This window comes from Martes martes (genome assembly GCF_963455335.1).
Source record: "Martes martes genome assembly, chromosome: 13".
Lineage (NCBI taxonomy): Eukaryota > Metazoa > Chordata > Mammalia > Carnivora > Mustelidae > Martes > Martes martes.
In genome coordinates, this window is record NC_137901.1 from 60,665,271 (window position 1) to 60,685,533 (window position 20,263).

A 20,263-nucleotide genomic window follows, 5' to 3' on the forward strand; every position below is an offset into this window, starting at 1 on the left:
GTATAGACTCAATATTCCATTCTCAATGGATAAAACAACGAGACATGAAATAAGTAAATAATAAAATAGAGAACTTAACAGAATAAACCAACCAAGTCCAACAGACATATGCAGAACACCCCACCCAACAAGAACACATTCTTCTCCAAAAGAACAGGGAATATTTTCCAGGATAGTCCATTTGTTCTGTCACAAACTAAGTCTCAATGGATTTAAAAAATACAGATAATATCTTGTCTGATCACAATGGGAGAAAGTTAGAAATCAATTACAGAAAGAAACTGGAAAGTTCACAGTTGTGGAAATTAAATAACACATTTTCAACAACCAATAGATCAAAGAATAAATCACAAAAGAATTTAGAAAATAAATAGAAACAAATGAAAACAAAAGATACCACAACTAATGTGACACAGTGAAAGAAGTGTTAAGGTGGAGATTTATAGCTCTGAATGCTTATATTAAAAAACAAGAGGGGCACGTGGGTGGCTCAGTGGGTTAAAACCTCTGCCTTCAGCTCAAGTCATGATCTCAGGGTCTTGGGATCATGCTTCAGCAGGAAGCCTGCTTCTCCCTTTTCCTGCAGCTCATGCTCTCTCTCAAATAAATAAATAAAATCTTTAAAAAAGAAAGAACAAAAGAAAGAAAAACAGGGTGTCTGAGTGGCTCAGTGGGTTAAGCCTCTGCCTTCACCTCAGGTCATGATCTCAGGTTCCTGGGATCAAGCCCCACATCAGGCTCTCTGCTCAGCAGGGAGCCTGCTGCACCCCCCCCCCCCGCCCACTGCCTGCCTCTCTGCCTACTTGTGATCTCTGTCAAATAAATAAATAAAATCTTAAAAACAAACAAACAACAAGGATTTCAAATGAGCAAATGTATACAGGTAACAGAAAAAGAAGAACAAAACCCAAAGCTACCAGAAGAAAGAGGAAATAATAAAGATTACAGCAGAGACAAACAAAGTTGAGAATAACAAAACAACAGAGAAAATCAGTGAAATTCAAATTTGGTTCTTCAAAAAGATCAACAAAATCGACAAACGTTTAGCTAGGTGGAATAAGAAAAGGAGACTTAAACCACTAAAATCAGAAATGAAAGTGGAGACATTAATACCAATTCTCAAGAAATAAAAGGAATTATAAGAGAGTACTATGAACAACTGTATACCATCAAATTGTATATCCCAGGTGAAATGGAAAAATTCCTAGAAACACAAAACCTATCAGACTAAATCTGAAGAGATAGAAAATCTGAATAAAACAACCTATAACTAGTAAGGAGATAGAATCAGAATCTCTCAATGGAGAAAAATCCCTGGACACAATGGCTTCACGGGTGAATTCTACCAAACATTAAAGAAGAACTAACTTCATTTTTTCTCTAACTTTTCCCAAAAATTAAAGAAGGAGGGAAAAACTTCATAATTCATTCTCTGAAGGCAGCATTATTCTGTACCAAAGCCAGAAAAAACATTACAAAAAAGTTGCAGACCAATATCCCTTATTAACATTGATGCAAAAACCCTCAACAAAATACAAAATAGCAAATAGAATTCAGCAGTATATTTATAGAATCATACACAATAATCGAATGGGATTTTGTTTTTCTGGAATGTAAGGATGGTTCAACATGAGAAGATCAATCAGTGTAATATACCATATTAACAGAATAAAAAACAATAGCCACACGATCATCTCAATTGACACAGTAAAAGCAACTGACAAAATTCAACATCCTTTCTGATAAAAAATATTCAACAAATTAGGAGTAGAAGGAAACTACCTCAATATAATAAAAGTCATATATGAAAAACCCACAGCCATCATACTCTGTAGTAAAAGATAGAAAACTTTTTCTCTAAGACCAGGAACAAGGCAAGAACACCAGCTTTCACCACTTCTATTCAACACAGTAGTGGAAGTTCTAGCCAGAGCGCTTAGGCAAGAAAAAGAAATGAAAGGCACCCAAATTAAAAAGGAAGAGATAAAATTATGTCTGTCGGCAGATGATATTTTATGTGTACAAAAACCCTAAAGAATGCACAAAAATTATTAGAACTAATAAGCAAATTCAGCAAAGTAGCAGGGTTCAAAGTCAACACAAAAAAATCAGTTGTATTTCTATGCACTGATAAAGAACAATTCTGAAAGGAAATTAAGTTAGTTGGTTAAGCATCTCAGTTGGCTAAGCTCAGTTGGTTAAGCATCTAAGTTCGACTCAGGTCATTATCCCAGGGTCTTGGGATTGAGTTCCACATCGGGCTCCCATCTCAATGGGGACTTTGCTTCTCTCTCTACTTCTTCCCCCTGCTCGTGATCTCTCTCTCTCAAATAAGTATATAAAATCTTAAAACAAACAAATAAAGAAGACAATTCCCTTACATTAGCATCAAAGAGAATAAAATACTTGGTATAAACTTAATCAGGAAGGTGAAAAACTTGCACACTGAACACTATAAAACATTGCTGAAAAATTAAAGAAGAGATAAATAAATGGAAAGACATCCATGTTCATGGATTGGAAGACTCAATATTACTAGAAAGTCAATACTATCCAAAGCAATCTACAGAGTCAGTTCAATCTCTACCAAAATTCCCAGGATGATTTTTGCAAATATACAAAAACTTATCTTAAAATTCATGTGGAATCACAAGGGACCTTAAATAGCAACCCCCCAAAAATCTTGAAAAAGAAGGGGAGCCTGAGTGGCTCACTGGGCTAAGTGGTTGCCTTCAGCTCAGGTGATGATTCCAGGGTCCTGGGATCGAGACCTGCATCAGCTCCGTGCTCACCAGAAAGCCTGTTTCTCCCTCTCCCTCTGCCTGCCATTTTGCCTACTTGTGCTCTCTAGCTCTCTATCAAATAAATAAATAAAATCTTAAAAAAATATTGAAAAAGAAGAACAAAGCTGGAGGTCTTACACTTCATGGTTTCCCAACTTACTACAAAGCTATAGTAATTAAAACAGTGTGATACTGGCACTGGGGTGATGATAAACCAGTGAATAGAATAGAGATCCCTGAAGTAAAAGTTTGCGTGCATGGACATATGACCTTTGACAAGGGGGCCAAGACCAAGCAACGGGGAAAGGACAGTCCTTTCAAAAAGAACTGAAGAGGGAACCTGGGTGGCTCGGTGGGTTAAAGCCTCTGCTTTCGGCTCAGGTCATGATCCCAGGGTCCTAGGATCGAGTCCCGCATCGGGCTCTCTGCTCAGCGGGGAGCCTGCTTCCTCCTCTCTCTCTGCCTGCCTCTCTGCCTACTTGTGATCTCCGTCAAATAAATAAATAAAATCTTTAAAAAAAAAAAAAAAAAAAAAAAAGAACTGAAGACAGGGACGCCTGGGTGGCTCAGTTGGTTAAGCGGCTGCCTTCGGCTCAGGTCATGATCCCAGCGCCCTGGGATCGAGTCCCACATCGGGCTCCTTGCTCCGCGGGGAGTCTGCTTCTCCCTCTGCCTCTGCCTACCACTCTGTCTGCCTGTGCTCACTCACGCTCTCTCTCTAACAAATAAATAAATTAAAAAAAAAAAAAAAAGAACTGAAGACGGAATATCCACCTGTGAAGAAATGAACTTGGACCCTTACCTAACACCATAAATAAAAAGTAGTTCAAAGTGGATCAAAGACCTAAACTTGGACCTGGAACTATAAAGCTCTTACACAAAAACATCAGACAATTATGTGCTCTTAATTTGACAATGATGTTTGAAGTCCAGAGAACTGATATACCGTTATATTCATAGAAGGTTTTGGATTATCCTCTTTGCATCAAGGAAAACCTTTTCTTCCATGCTTTGAAGTTCTGCAAAACTGTCTCTCAACTTTATCTAAGCTGAAAGATAGTTTATGATTCTCCTTTCTTTTTTGGTATGCCCATTTCCTCCTCAAATTTAGATGGGGCTAGAGATGTTAGTACTGGCCTTTTTAACAAGCTACAAAAATTGTATTACATGACAAAAGAACAGAAGATACCAGATTAGCTGTTCATTCTTCTTTCTGTGAGCACTGCACTCAAGAATGTGTGTTGGTAAGACAAGAAACAAAAGGTGTTGGAGAGGAAATGGAGAAAAGGGAACCCCCTTACACTGTTGGTGAGAATGCAAGTTGGTGCAGCCACTTTGGAAAACAGTGTGGAGATTTCTCAAGATATTAAATATAGAGCTACCCTATGACCTGCAATTGCACTACTGGATATTTACCCCAAAGATACAGATGTAGTGAAAAGAAGGGCCATATGTACCCCAATGTTCATAGCAGCAATGGCCACAGTCACCAAACTGTGGAAAGAACCAAGATGCCCTTCAACAGACGAATAGATAAAGAAGATGTGGTCCATATATACAATGGAGTATTATGCCTCTGTCAAAAAGGATGAATATCCAACTTTTGTATCAACATGGTTGGGTCTAAAGGAGATTATGCTGAGTGAAATAAGCAGAGAGAGTCAATCATCATATGGTTTCACTTACTTGTGGAGCATAAGGAATAACATGGAGGACATTAGGAAAAGGAAAGGAAAAGTGAGTTGGGAGAGAGGGGGAGAGGGCGAGGAGGGGGAGAGGAACCATGAGAGACTGTGGACTCTGAGAAACATACCGAGGGTTTTGGAGGGGAGGGGATGGGTGTTGGGTGAGCCTGCTGGTGGGTATTATGGAGGGCACGTATTACATGGAGCACTGGGTGTGGTGCATAAAAAATGAATCTTGGAACACTGAAAAGGAAAAAAAAAAAAAAGAATGTGTGTTGGTAAAACAAATCTTACATGTCCTTCTGTGTCCCCAGCACCATCCCTGTGAAGACAGCTGGTTAGAGCTTGTGGCTGTCCTTCTTTGTCATCTATGCTGTCTTTGAGGATGGGAAGAAATGTCACCTTGGTTGCAGCCCGTAAACCTTTAGCCCAATGTCACATCACCGAAACAATAAAAGATGACAGAAACCTGTTAGTGCAGTGTATTAAGATGTGATCTCCAATGCACAACTATAGATTGATAGCAATGAGAAAGAATAATGAAAAAAATATAAGTGCTAGGAAATGTTAAGAAATAGCTTAAGTGTCAATAATTCTGAGTCAAGGCATCAGAATAGATAATATCTTTTCTTTTAAAAATCTGCTTTATAGCCTATGAAGATTGCAAAAGTTTTCCTTTGAAATGCCTGTGTGTCCCCACGGCCTAAATGTGGTATAAAAAATTTTCTCTGAACTGATAGTTTTTCTGTGAAATGACATTTTAACATTCTCAGAGTTACCCATTCTCCCTTTGCCTCATTGTCTTTAAACCCTAACCAATCTCATTAAATAATCTGCTGTAAAAAATTCTCCAGTTGCAAATTTCTTAAAAATGGGGCAGGGAGGAAAGGACCCCACAAGCTTTCTTAAAGAAGGAAATGTGAATTGAAGTGCACGGTTTTGCTCCACTCGCGACCTCAGGGAACACAAGGCATGTTCTCTGTTGGTGACTGTTTAGGCTTTTTTGGTATCACTCCCCATGCATTACTTCACAGCTGGAATTTCTCTGAATGTAAAGGATCTGAATCAGCCACAAAACTGCAGCTTGAAATTCTTAATGTAACCTTCCAAATTTAATAGGAAAAGGTCAAACCCAGAATGACTCCCACTGGCAAAATATTTTTGTTAGGAAGAATTTTTAATTATAAAAGTAACACATGCTAGTTGCATAAATTCCAAACAGAGAAGATGTGTAGAAACAAAAGGAAGAAAGCCCCGGTTCTACGTCAGTCCCCGGGCTAACATTTTGGAGTGATTCTTTCCAGCTGTGTGTTAGTGAGCCATGAGATGCTCTTACTACATCCACTGTTATTTTTCTCTTTTGAATTCACAATATGTCATGGACATCTTCCATGTCATTTTTTAAAAAAGATTTTATTTATTTATTTGACACAGAGATCACAGGTAGGCAGAGAGGCAGGCAGAGAGGGAGGGGGAAGCAGGATCCCTGTGGCGCAGAGAACCCGATGTGGGGCTCGATCCCAGGACCCTGAGATCATGACCCAAGCCGAAGGCAGAGGCCCAACCCACTGAGCCACCCAGGCGCCCTTCCATGTCATTTTTAGCAGACATTTTGAAGTATCATTTAATAGTGCAGATGCTACTTTTTAAGTAATCCATGCTCCTGGTTAAAAAAAAAAAAAAAGTAAACCTATAAAAAGCTGTATGTTACCCCTACATTCCCAGGCTGCTAGTTCCCCTGCCCAGAAGCAGCCACGCTATCTGAGTTTTTCTTCTTGGTGGATCTAACCAAGGTCCTTAAGTTCCCCCTAGGCCCTCTGCAAGTTACACAGTAACCGTCTTCCCCTTCAGCCAGACATATCCAATGCTTCAGTTTCAGGAAGGATTGTCCTGAGAGGAATGCAACAAGAGAGAGCCCATGCTTTGTGGTGGAATAAATCTAATTCAAATTTAGGTTTCTGAAACCCATGGCGTTGTCATGAAAGCAAAGTTTTTGCTAATAATGGTTGGGCTTCTTAAAAAAAAATCGAATAATAGCATACAGATAGCGAGGCACACAAATCTCAAATTTACAGATTGATTAATTTTTAAATTAATTCCCATGTAACCCCCTCCATAGTTAAGAAACATTCCCAGACTTCCAGAAAGGAGTTAGGCTTTTGAGAAAGAAATAGAGGTTTTGAGTACCAAAAGGCTAAGAACCCAAAAAGATTAAAGCATAGAGTTTATACATTAAAATGTCCTCAAAAATGAAATCAGAGAGGGAGATAAACCATAAGAGACTCTTAATCATAGGAAACAAACTGAAGGTTACTGGAGGGGAGAGGTGTGAAGGGACAGGGTAACTGGGTGATGGGCATTAATAGGAGGGCATGGGATGTAATGAGCACTGGGTGTTATATGAGACTGTTGAATGACTGAATTGTACCTCTGAAACTAATAATACCTTATATGTTAATTAACTGAATTTAAATTTTTTAAAAAGGAAAAAAAATGTCTTCAAAAAGAGATGACATGTTCTAGGAGAAAAATATTTGTCTCTCAGAAGACAACCTGCCCCCTGCTTCCCATTAAAGCCAAGAATAGGGTGTTATGGACTGACTTGTGTCCCCCCGACCCAGATTCACACGTTGAAGCCCTAACCTCCACTGTTTTGAAGACAGGGCCTTTGAGGAGGTCGTTAAGGTTAGATGAGGTCATTAGAATGGGGCCCTAATCCAACAGGGCTGGTGCCTTTACAAGAAGAGGGAGAGAGTGAGGCGGGGGGGCGGGGGGAGGAGGAAAGGGGTGGCTGGGGGATGGACATTGGGGAGGGTATGTGCTATGGTGAGCGCTGTGAGTTGTGTAAGACTGACGAATCACAGACCTGTACCTCTGAAACAAAATATATGTGAATAAAAAATAAATATAAAAAAATTTAACTAAAAAAAAAAAAAGAGGAGGGAGAGACTTCAGAGCTGGCCCTTTCTCTGCAGTCACCAAGGGAAGGCCATGTGAGGACACAGAGAAAAGGCGGCGGACATTTGCAAGCCGGGAGGAGAGCTCTAGGCAGAAAGAGAATTCGCGGACACACTTGATCCTGGTGCCCCCAGAATGGCGAGAAATGTCTGTTGTTCGAGCCACTGTCTGGTGTTTCGTAATACTGTGGGCAAGGAACAGCAGAAACCCCAGAGAGATGCTGGGGAGTTTGAGAGCGGAAGAGGCCTGGGCCCTCTTTTCGGGGTGCGGCCTGGAGAGCCTGCCAGATGTTCTGGTACCACCGGACATGGCGGCCGCGCAGAGGGAGCAGGTGAGGGTACCGGACAGCCCTCTGAGCCTCCCAGCCCGTGCTCAGGCTTCCTGAGAGGCTGAGAGAGGGTGTAGGGCCTCTGCGCTGAGGCTGCAGCCAGTGCACCCCAGTCTGCACAAACCAGAGCCTGGGCAGGACCACTGAGTCCTGCAGAAGATGCTCCTGGACCACGACCCCAGCCTGCCCTACCCTCTGTATGAAGCGGCGAGTAAGGACTCAGGTGCCCCTGCGGACGGAAGGAGGGCAGAGCATTGGTTTTCCGTCTTTACCTGCCTCGACTGACCACATTTACCTGGGGAAGATTACCTTGATTTTCTGCTTATTAAGCAGATTGATTCCTCAAGGCAAAAGTTAAGTTCAACTACAGCAAAATATTGAGTTTTCTATACCCAAGCTGTGATCTGTGAAATGTGTGCTAATGACAAAACCACTTGTGTGGATGTGGTGTGTACAGGAACTTGCTCACATGCGTGTGTGTGCGTGTGTGTGTGTGTGTGTGTACACCTATACATACCCCCACCTACCTATCTTCAGTTTCCATTGTTTACAAGTCATTTAGATCTGGGTTCTGGGAGGCCCAGGAGAGTGCGTTAGTTAACTGATAGGGGTTGGTTAACAAACCATTAAAAGCCGAAGCACTTCTTTCCCTGCAGATTGGACGACCATTAGGGGCAGGACTATTTAACCAGAGAGTCACTAAGACAAAGTGCTTTGCTCGACAGAATACTGTTCCTCCCCGCGCCCCCCCCCCCCCCCGCCCCGGGAATCAGATTAGTGTTAATTGAAGACAGCATGACTTGAAGATTCGTAACACCAGTGCTCGTGGTTTGGGGAAGAGCTTGACCAGTTACAGATACAATTGCTTACCGTAAGTACCATTGCAAGGGAGGATTCAGAGTAAGTTCTTTCCATTCTCTCCAGAGAGTGGTCTATTTCAGCAGTTTTGTTGATCTGCTTCCGGAAATCCTCTGCGATATCTAATCCTAGTGTACAAATACTAGCAATGCGGTGGCTTTGGAATAGGGCCAGATCTGCTAGGCTCAACTACATTTCCCAGAACTCACACCCTTGTACATTTCCTGTTCAGGTGGCCACAAGAGACCCACGTATGGGAGATCTGGAGGGCGGGCATGAATCGGTAGGCATTCTATGGCTTGTACACATTGTCACCGACCAGTGGGCTCACTGCAGGTGTAGAAAAGTAGTGGGTTGCCCTGTTCCACCTTCCCCGAGCCAAGCCCTGGATCATGTACAGATGTCAGCTTTGTGACAGATGGCGCCAGGTTCTCCTGCAGGATACTGTACCTTTAGAGGCTGTCAGAGCTGCCACAGATTTCAGTCCAGCCTCATGGGTCCAGCTTATGCCTGTGGGTCCCAACTTGTCCTTGCTTTCCCATTTCATATCCCGTTATAAGCGCTGCCAAGCCCGCCCATTTCAGGTTCTAGCTGCAGATGCTAAGACAATAGCCGTACGGAGCCTCCTTAACCAGCTCCCACCTTTGCATGAGGCCAAATCCGTTAACGAATAATTTCATTTATACCTGCCTATACCTATACTGCCAAGTGGTTCTGCTTCTCTGACCCCTGACTGATAGCATGATTTGGTACAGGAAGTGGAGTGGTTCTAGGGATCGGAATCTTGAAGCGGAATTCTCTCAGTTGATTCTGGGCTTTCTGAGATTGGTTGTCTGTTCTGAGTAAAGATATGAACGACTCTATTTCCAGTGGTAACAGGGACACTGCGGTCTGTGGCAGACTCTGGCAAAACAGTTTACTGCGGTTATCGTCTGGCAATCAGATACCTAGGGAAGGCCAGGCTCTCGATGACCAAGTACTTGGGGCCACAGACCACTTTAGTAAAAACAAAGAGTCTAATGGAGCTGGTTGCTTGTTTCTAAGTGTTCTGGAGAACTTGGAAGAAAGAGAATGACCATCTCAAGGCTGTAAATTCCCCAGCTCGAAGTTCACATGAGGAATCTGAACACTTCAATGGGTTCCCGAAACAAAACCCCCCAATCTCCTGTATACACAGTGAGGGCTGAGATTTCTGAAAAGCACACCCCAGTGGAACCTGAGTGGGGCTGAATGACAAAGCAGATTGAATCGCCTCCCAGGGTCTGTTGTGTCAACATCAGGGCCTGACTAGAGAAGAATGGGATGCAGACAACTGGAGTCGTGCCATATGGGCAGGTTCTAACGAAACACGCCAAGAACATTTCCTAGAATCTTCTTCCCAGTGTTGCTCCTGTTTTCTAGGTTGCCAAGGAGAGGAATAGCCACAGGGTTTTGAGTGTGGATGTGAATATCCCAAACAAGCAAATTAAGAATGATTTGGATACTTTCGTAATGTAAAAAAAAATTCAGGGGGTGTAATTTCTTTTGATTCATGTAACTTACAAACGATGATGTCTGGGTCCTACAAGAATCAGTTCATAAAAGACACTGGTAGGTCTTGATCATAATAGGCATCAGTTGCATTATTACGTTTACCATACATCTGTTTACGACCCTCCACCAAAATCCTGGCTAGTGTAGCGATGGCCTTTAGGTTCTTATTACAGAAAGTACAGGTCGTAGAAAACTCAATGCAAAAATCTGAATCCTTACCAGAGGAAATGGTGTTATGTTTGTTCTTCCAGTGCTGCATTCTGGAATTACTGCTTGAGCACCGAAAAAGTGAAATATAAGGACGCTTTCTACGTGGACGCGGAAATGCACGGAGTGATTTTCCCCCCAGACCCTACACATTTACCAGGCATTCAGCTTCCCGCTTGAGTGTCAGCCCTTTTCTAGGGTAATGGATTTATTTATCTTAGAGCATGCACACGCTGGAGAGGCGAGAATGTGATCATGAGGTCACACCCTGAGCGGAAAGAAACCGAGACTCGGACACTTAACCAACTGGGCCACCCAGGCACTCTGGCTATGGATTTGTTTTTAATACCTGTACTAGGTGGCTAAACTCTGTTTACACAGAGCAGCACATATGCCCAGCTGAAATACTTAGGTGGCTGGTAACTAAGGGCATGCATGTGGCCAAATTCTGGCAAATGAGATGAGAGTGGACGGGGCATGCCAACTTCAGGGAAACCTGCTTAGTGTGAGCGGACTGATCCAGGAGGGTGACTGCTCTCCTGGAATGTGGCTGTGGTAGCTGGAGCTCCAGCAGCTACCTTAGACCTTTACGTAATATTGAGAATAGGACCCAGGTATGGTAGCATAGAAAAGTAGATAGTACATGGATCCCAGAGCTGTCCAACCCATCGTGAACTACATATATCTGAATTTCTATCCTGTGTAGGCCATTTCTTTTTCCAGTCTGTTAGTCGTAATATTTCTGAACAGATATACTTTGTGACCCTGAGGTATTTTCCTGTTCCAGGTGAACGAAGTGTACTGGGGCTGTTTTATATAATGGGATAGTCCAAACCCATTCTACTGTCACCTCCACAAAGGGCTGCTGATTTCCTGGGATGAGAAGGTTCTGAGAACTTGGTCTCCTCTCAGGGAGCAGCTGACATCTCCATCTGGAGGCTCATTATTCTGAGCAGCAGCACACCTAAAACTGACTCCCTTTCTCTTCACTTGGCCACGGGGGAGTGTGACTTCCCCCCACGTCTCATTTTACTTCCTGCTGTCATGACTCTTTCAGCCCACTGAGTCGTGCCTAGACAGTAGGCTGCTTCCATGGAGAGAAGTGGCAGCCTGGCTTGGCCGGGAGCTCCAGGATGATGGTCTCCCAGGGCTCACGGAGCCTCCCCGGTCACGGGGCCTCTCCTTACACCTGCTCCTCTCTCCCAAGCTCTAAGAGGTGGCTGGCCCTTCTATTTCCGCTTCTTCCGGTGCTTCGGTTTGGTCTCTCCAAAAGGTACTTATTTTTCTTGATTACACTAACTTGACACATTCTTTCTAACAAACACCAGTAACTTTTTCTTCTCCAGGATAATTGATTTCATCTTTGTTCCACAATGTCCATAACACCGTTCCATAGCTGTAATAGTCTCCTAGTGTGTGTCCACACTTAATATATCTTTAAAAATTTCTATCTCCCTGTAGAAGGAAGTCCATCCCTGCATTTTAAAGCTAGGGGACAGTTTAACTGTAGAGTTCACTTAATTTGAATAGATCAACAGATTTTTGGTAGAAAGTAGTAGAACTTCCCGACCACATTGCAACAATCTTATGAGTGAGGTATCCTCTCTTCCTCATTAAAAGCCCTGGACTCAAGCAAAGTTTCCATAAAAATGAAAACTATGCATCTCTCCTTCCACCCCCCAACACTTCTAGGGTGTTACCATCCTTCTGTAGCTCAGCTGCCTATGTTATGGAGAGGCAATCCCAAAACACCAGTGGCTTAACACTACCATTCCATTTCTCACTCTCATTACACATCCCCCGATGGCTGGCAAGAAACTCCATTCGATCTGACCACTCTTAGGGACTTAGGCCACCAGATTCCGCCACCTTTTAACTAAACCATCAGAACACTTGGCCTCAGTTCCCTGGGTAGGGAAGTGCCGGGAGAATTGTGCGTGGGTTTTCCCCACCTCACTGCTTTTCATGTCCAACTGTCAGAACTCATCACACGCCCCATGCAGCTGCTGGGGTGTGGCCGGGAAATGGGAAAAACAGAAGAGTAAACAGAATATTTGGAAGGAGTAAAGTTTCCTGTCCTAAGTTCTACACAGAACTGGACTGAAATCAGATTCGACACTTAAATTGAATCATCGTACAGTCATTTGAATTAAGAATTTTTAGTTTTCTAATTAGACACCATTATTTTCCATGCATATTAGTTTTTATTCCTTGCTTTATTATCAATTTCTTCTATTAAATCGGATTTTGTTTGTTTGTTTGTTTGTTTTTTGCCTCGCTCATTTGCTGTGCACAATTTACAAAGCAAGCTCTAGCATATGTCTTCCCCATCTTCCTGTCAGGACAGCAAGGCCAATGTAATTGCTACTTAGAGGTAATTCTGCTTTCTTTCCCCCTCCTTGCAATTTGCCTCTGTACCCCTTGGCACATTCTACCCCAAAGACATGAAAAGTTACAGCATTTCTCAGTTCCATTCTCCCCTCCACACCTAATATGGTAGTTTGTTGTTGCTTTTAAAAGATTATTTATTTGACAGAGAGAGAGAGAGAGAGAACTCGGGAGCAGGCCAAGCATGGGGGAGAGGCAGAGGAAGAGGGAGAAACAGGCTTCCCACTAAGCAAGGAGCCCAATGCGTGACCTGAGCTGAAGGCAGCTGCTTGACCAACTGAGCCACCCCTGCACCCCCTAAAATGGTAGTTATCTAACTTCTGCTTGGAATGCCACTGCTGGGAGCCAGAGAGGTGGACCCTGGGACCTCTCGTATCCCACTGGTCAACTTTTGGTGGGAGCCTTGATAGGAGAAGCTGGGAATTGTGCATTGGGCTACCTTGCTGTTAGGACTTCCTCAAACTGTTCACTGCACCAAGCAATCTGAACCACGGGAACAGCAGGCGAATTTTGCTATTTGGTTTGCTCTTAGGGTCCCTCAACCACCCAGATGTCTCATGCCACCTGCCATCTGGTCTCCACCTGGGAAGAGTCAACTCATTCCTTGGGTTTCCCAGTACTCCATCCAAAGTACAATCGAGGTGGTGTGGCTTTCACATCAATTTCATTTTGACAGTAGCTGCAGCATTTCAGGTGGGGTAAGAACTGCTGGGAAGATCCATCCAAAGACCCACCAGATTACATTAATCCCTGATTCAATTAAGACAAACTTTCATCAAAAGTAAGGTGATCGGGGCACCTGGGTGGCTCAGTGGGTTAAAGCCTCTACCTTCAGCTCAGGTCATGATTCCAGGGTCTTGGGATCGAGCCCCGCATCGGGCTCTCCGTTCAACAGGGAGCCTGCTTCCTCCTCTCTCTCTGCCTGCCTCTCTGCCTACTTGTGATCTCTGTCTGTCAAATAAATAAATAAAATCTTTAAAAAAAAAAAAAAGTAAGGTGATCACACAGGGCGGTGGTAGATACAGCTTACTTTAGAGGAGCTTCCCTTACACCCCAGAAACCTCAGGAGTTATGTGCCTGTGAGGTGAAGGTCTCACCGGGTCTGAAAGCTTTGATTCTGGCCTTGCCACTGCCCTTTCCAAACTGGAGGCTTCCGAAAGAACAGACCGCCGCAATCTCTGCACTTCCCTTTAGCCTAATGCCTTCAAACACTGGTCTCCTTGTCTTGAGCCAAGCTTCTTGTAAGGCCCTATCCTTATCCAAGAACAGCAGAGTGCCCCAGTATCCCTGAACAGGAACTCTGCTTCTGATTTCCCAAGTCTGGAAAGCCCATTTCTCCACATCTACGTAGGTACCTCTGTTTATCATAGCACTTTATCGCTAGTTTCAATTGCGTATTTGCTTGTTTACATGGTGACTGGTTAACTCTCCGACAAGACTACAGTAAACCATGTTTCCCCCCTCCAGTCACTGAACACGCAAGGCCTACTGTAGTGCTCACCACGTAAATGTTCAATAAATATTCAACAAATTAATGAGCAAGGACTATTCCATTAATTCCAAATGGTTTGACATAGCTGCCCCTTAGAGTGCCCATTAAGGACAGGTAGTCACACCTATAGCATAAGCAACAAAAGCAAAAATAAACAAGTGGGACTACATCAAACTAAAAAGCTTCTGCACAGCCAAAGAAACCAACAAAGTGAAAAGATAATCTACAGAGTGGGAAAAAAATGTTTACAAACCATGTATCTGATAAAAAGTTAATATCCAAAATAGATCAAGAACTCATACAACTCAACAGCAAAATAGTCCAAATAATTCAATTTAAAAATGGGCAAAGTACCTAAACAGATATTTTTTCCAAAGGTGATATATACAAATAGCTAACAGGTACATGAAAAGGAGATACAAATCACAGGTACATCATTAAGGAAATACAAATTAAAACCACCATGATATCACCTCCTGCTTGTTAGAATGGCCACGATCAAAAAGACAAGAGGATGGATGTGGACAAAGGTAACCCTTGCGCACTGTTTGTGGGAATGTACATTGGTACAGTGACTAAGGAAAACAGTATAGGGGCGCCTCAGAAAATTAAGAACAGAACTACTTGTCACCCAGCAACTCCATTTCTGGGAATATACTGAAAAGTAAAAACCCTAACTCAAAAAGGCATCCACACTCCCGTGTTCATAGCAACGTTATTTATAATAGGCAAAACATGGAAACAACCTAAGTGCTCATCAATGGATGAATGGCTAAGGAAGATGTGGCATGTGAGGAATATTACTCAATAATGAAAAAAAATAGGAATCCCACCATTTGTGGCATGGATGGACTTTGAAGGCATTGTGTTTGCTATGTGAAAGAAGAGAAACACAAATACTGTAAAATCTCCCTTAATATGTGTAAACAAAACAGTAAACTCACTGAAAAAGAGATCAGATTTTTGGTTACCGGAGGTGGATGGTTGTGGGGGGTGGTGAGGGAGAACTGGAAAAAGGTACAAGCTTCCAGTTTTAAGTACTAGGGATGTAATGTACAACGTGATGACTATAGTTAACACTGTCGTGTGACACACATGAACATTAAGAGAGTAGATCCTAAGAGTTCTCATCACAAGAATTCTTTTCGGTTTATTGTATCAGCATAAGAAGGTGGTTATTAACTAAGCCTACTATGGCAATCACTTCGCAATATATGCACATCACACCATCAATGCTGCACACCTTAAACTGATACAGTGACAATGTCAATTACTTTTCTGTAAAACTAGGGGAAGAAAAAGCAAAAAAAAAAAAAAAATAAAAATAAAGGGCGGGGGAGAGGACAGTCAGGTAACAGCCAAAAGATGAAATGCATAGAGCAGGCTGGGGATTGGGGATTTACAAAGAAAGCAAGTTTTTATAACGCGCCATTAGCTAATTTTAAGGAGGTTAACACTCAGATCTTGATTTAAATCACTTGGGAGGCTGTGCAGAGTGGATTGGTACAAACAGGTGCCCACAGGAAGCAGGAGAGTCTCCTGCTGGGCTCCCCATCTGTGAAGAAACTTGGAAGATTAACAGAACTTTGTGACCAACTGGATGTGGTGACTAAGCAGAGGAATTTAAAACAATTATCAGGTTTCTGACGGCCAACACATTAATTAGAAAAGAGGAGGAAGGGGAGTTCGGGATGAGGGAGATAACAGTCAACTTTGGGGCTTAAGAAATTTATGCCATTACCATTCATGGAACTGGATATATGGTTTATAGCTCAGAGCTACCACTGGGCGCAGGAATGGAGGATACAGAATATCCTGTGTAATCAGCACAGAGGAATCAGATGAAGACTTGGGTAAAGATGAGATCATTCAAGGTAAGTATGTTAAAATCAAAGGTCCAAAGATAGAGTCCTTGGGAGCTCCAATATTCAAGAGTTGGAGAGAAGAGAAACCATCAGAGTGAAAAGACAACTTACTAATTAGGAGAAAATATTTATAAACCGTGTACCTGACAAAAGGTTAGTCTTCAAAATACATATGAGGAACTCCTACAACTCAATGGCAGAAAAACTCATAAACTAGTTAAAAGGCAAAGAATAGACAGTTATCCAAAGACATACAAGTGACCAACAGGTGTATCAAAAAATGCTCTAATCAGGGAAATGTGCACATGTACACAGACACAAAGATGTCCCCTTAGACCTGTCATGGTGGTATTATCAAAAAACAAATGCTGGGGGCACCTGGGTGGCTCAGTGGGTTAAAGCCTCTGCCTTCGGCTCAGGTCATGATCCCGGGGTCCTGGGATCGAGCCCCCCGTCAGGCTCTCTTTCTGCTCAGGAGGGAGTCTGCTTCCCTTCCTCTCTCTCTGCCTGCCTCTCTGCCTACTTGTTATCTTTGTCTGTCAAATAAATAAATAAAATTAAAAAAAAAAAACAAACAAACGCTGAAGATGTGGAGAAACAGGAACCCTTGTGCTCTGTTGGTGAAAATGCAAAATGATGCAGCCACTATGGAGTATGGAGTTTCCTTCAAAATTTAAAAATACATGATCCAGCAACCCCACTCCCAGGCATTTATCCAAAAGAATTAAAAATCAGGATTTTGAAGAGCTATTAGCACTCTCATGTTCACTACACCACTATTCACGGTAGTCAAGATGTGGAAGCAACCTAATCCACTGATGGATGAACGGATAAAGAAAAGGTGGTATATACAGGTGACCCTTGAACAACAAAGGTTTGAACTGTGTGGGTCCATTTATTTGCAGATTTTTTCAATAATATATTAGACATATTTTTTTGGAGATTTGCAACAATTTGCAAAAAGGCACAGATGAACCATGGTGCCTAGTTGTATCATGTTAATGTTTCCAGTACTGTATTATGAATATGACTGTACTGTATGCCATAAAAATTTTATAACGATTCATTCATTAATGTAATGCTAGGCTACCTGGAAGCTATCGTATTAATTACACAAGGCCACTGTGAAGCAACTATATTGATTATACTAGGTTACCATACAGCAATCATGTTGCTGCTGTTATCAATGCATGAATTATTCCTATAAAGAAATTTGAATTTCTTTTTCACATTACCTTTTCATTTTTGATGTCTAGTGTTAGTAATATGTATCACATCTACAGTATTTTGTATCATGTAAGACAATACATTGTAAGACAATACAGGTCCTCACAGGTAATTCATCTTATAAACAGAGAACATAAACTTATGGTATCGACTGTATTTTCTTTTCCTTATGATTTTCTGAGTAACATTTTCTTTAGCCAACTTTAAGAATACAGTATAGAATACAGGTAACATACAAAATAGGTGTCAACTGTTTATGTTATTGGTAAGCCTTCCAGTTAACAGGAGACTTTTACTAGTTAGGTTTTGGAGAAGTCAAAAGTTACACACAAACTTTTGACTGTGTGGGGGTCAGTGTTCCGAACCCTCATGTTCTTCAAGAGTCAACTGTATACATACAATGGAATACTATTCAGCCTTTAAAAAGGAAATTCTGTAATACACAGAAACATGGATAAACCTTGAGAGCATTAGGCTAGGTAAAACAAACTAGTTACAAAAAGCCAAATACTGGGTGATGTGTCTAAAACAGTCTAATTCATAGAATCAGAGGGGAATGGTGATTGCCAATGGCTGGGGGTGGGGGCAGGAAGAAATGGGAATTTATTCAACAAGCATAAAATTTCAGTTAAGCAAGATGAAAAAAATTCTAGAGATCTGCTATGTAACACTGTAACTATAGTCAACAATAACATATTATACACTTAAAAATTGGTTAAGAGGGCAGATCTCATGTTAAGGGTTCTTACCACAATACATCAACAGGCAGAAAAACCGAGGCAACGAGAGCAGAGAAAGGTCTTACTGAGTTTAAGGAGAAAGCTTCAAAGGAGTTCATGTCGCTGTCAAGTCATGTAAGGTAAAAACTGAAGAGTACACTCTACCTGGCTACAGTACAAGCTCAGATGACTGTCCTGGGTCATTTCTAGAGTGACACAAGGGAGTCGGACATTGGTGGCATAAAGGGTAGATGGGAAATGGAAAACAAGTAGTTAGTTGAGTGTAGATCACCTTCAAGGGCTTTGTTGACACACACAGAGGATGACCTTGCTGTGCTACTTTGTGGTATAATGAACTTTCCATCCATTCTCTATGAAAGATTTACCAGGGATTAAGAGTTTGTTTACTCCTAAAATAAACCAAAAATGCTGGAAGACAAGGCAAAAGGAACCTAAGGTGACTCATTACATTTTTGTAAGATGAAAGAGAGGTATTCAATGGACAGTATTATCAAATGTTCACAGTTAGCCAAACAAAAGAATTATGAGTTCGTTAGACTGTAAAGGGGATGCTCACATGACACACAGGCTTGGTTGTCTTCTCCAGACAGTATCACCAGTAACCTGACAGCTGACTGGATATTTAGCCCAAACCCATCACTTGTGGGAAATTCGACAGTAAAGAAGCCAAAAGCCTCACCCAGGAGGGAACTTTTGGTCTCTTCTAACAGGAAATGTCTGAGAAAAGCAGAAAGTCCACCACAAGAACAGCACTGTGATTTTCAAACTGCATGGAATTGCTGTACTTATCTGAAAACAATACCATTATCCATATCCATACTTCTGTAAGGAACAAAAATGAATATTGTAACTTTTCTTTTGTGCTTTTACCTAACCTATTTTGATAGGAAGACTATTTGAGAGGTACCTCAAAAAGATCTTGAGAAGTAAGGGACCGGCGTTTTGAACCAATTCCAATGTGAATGTCAATTGCGAGTTAAAAAAGAGTGAGAGTAAAACCCTTTAAGGAAACATTATCTGAAGTAGAGCTGTCCTAAGATAATGCACACAAACCAACATAGTCTATTTAATAAAAATATTTAATGCTGCCAAAAAGTATAAAAATACAGTAGGAACGGCAGTACAATACAAAGTAGTCTTCCTAATTTATTTCTTTTACATCTTTCTACATTTCATACACGTATTAAAAAACTTAACAATACATCAAATTAGAGGATTCTGCAAAGTCTTCTGCTGGTGGTGCTCTTCGTTCCCTGGATGTAAAGTTTACTTTGTAAACAGACAAATGTGAGGCAATCTACAGGTTTATCAAGCCTCACTTTAGTCTCCGGAGTGGGCTTCAGGTCTTGCTTTGCACATCAATGGTTCAAAATTTATAGCTGCAGAATATTCTCAAGTCATGAACATTTAGGTGTCTGTCAATCTTGGCCTAAAACATAAAATAAGAAGTCATCTATTCAATTCGTATTTACCAAACACACAGACGTACAAAGATACACACAAACATAAAAGGACTAACAATGAACTAAAAAGGCAACTAAAAAAACATTCCAACATGTCACATTCAACCACACTAAGTGCTTCACTGTGATCTTGGTAAAATCTGCTTCTGTGCTCAATTTTCGAACAGAATTGGTGGTGTGAGGCAGACTCATGTTAAAGTACCATAACTCGTATGGCTTTTTTCAAGAATTACTAACTATGAGTTTCTCAGGTCATCCTGTATCACTTAAGATATGACCTCCATGGGAGATACCGACAGACAGACAGGTTTTAAAAAAATGTACCCACAACAGTTTTGCAAGATTATATGGTATGTGCTAGACTTACCAATACTTTGGAATTCAATGCAAAAGTCTAATCCAATTTGGACCTCCACTGTATCATACTGCTAAAAATATTAGGAATGTAATGTTTGAACAGAAAGTTGGCTTAAGTCTTTAAATCACGGACTGTTAGCAGCATGCATTTTGTGTCCTGAAGGATAATACTAATGATTATAGCAATACAGAACCAAGGTGACATGATTTAAGTTCTCAATATAAAGAAAAACACAGACATAAAATAATTGACAGATTTATTGTATCTGAATGTCAAAAAGTAAAGATTAACGAGAACGTAAGCAACAGACAGATGGAATAGCTATTTTAAGGTCAGTTTTTGAATGTATTTCATAATATTTGCAATAACTGAATTTTT

The 20,263-nt window shown here is 41.5% G+C and overlaps 1 protein-coding gene across 1 annotated transcript in view; it reads right to left on the reverse strand.

The window, feature by feature from the left end:
• Positions 1 to 19,124: 19,124 nt before the first annotated feature.
• PTPN2 (protein tyrosine phosphatase non-receptor type 2) overlaps positions 19,125 to 20,263 on the reverse strand; it is a 79,961-nt gene continuing 78,822 nt past the window's right edge. The window contains exon 10 of the mRNA XM_080821025.1: positions 19,125 to 19,493. Coding sequence (XP_080677151.1) covers positions 19,472 to 19,493 — 22 coding nt within the window. The 3' untranslated portion in view covers positions 19,125 to 19,471. The remainder of the gene's footprint in view (positions 19,494 to 20,263) is intronic.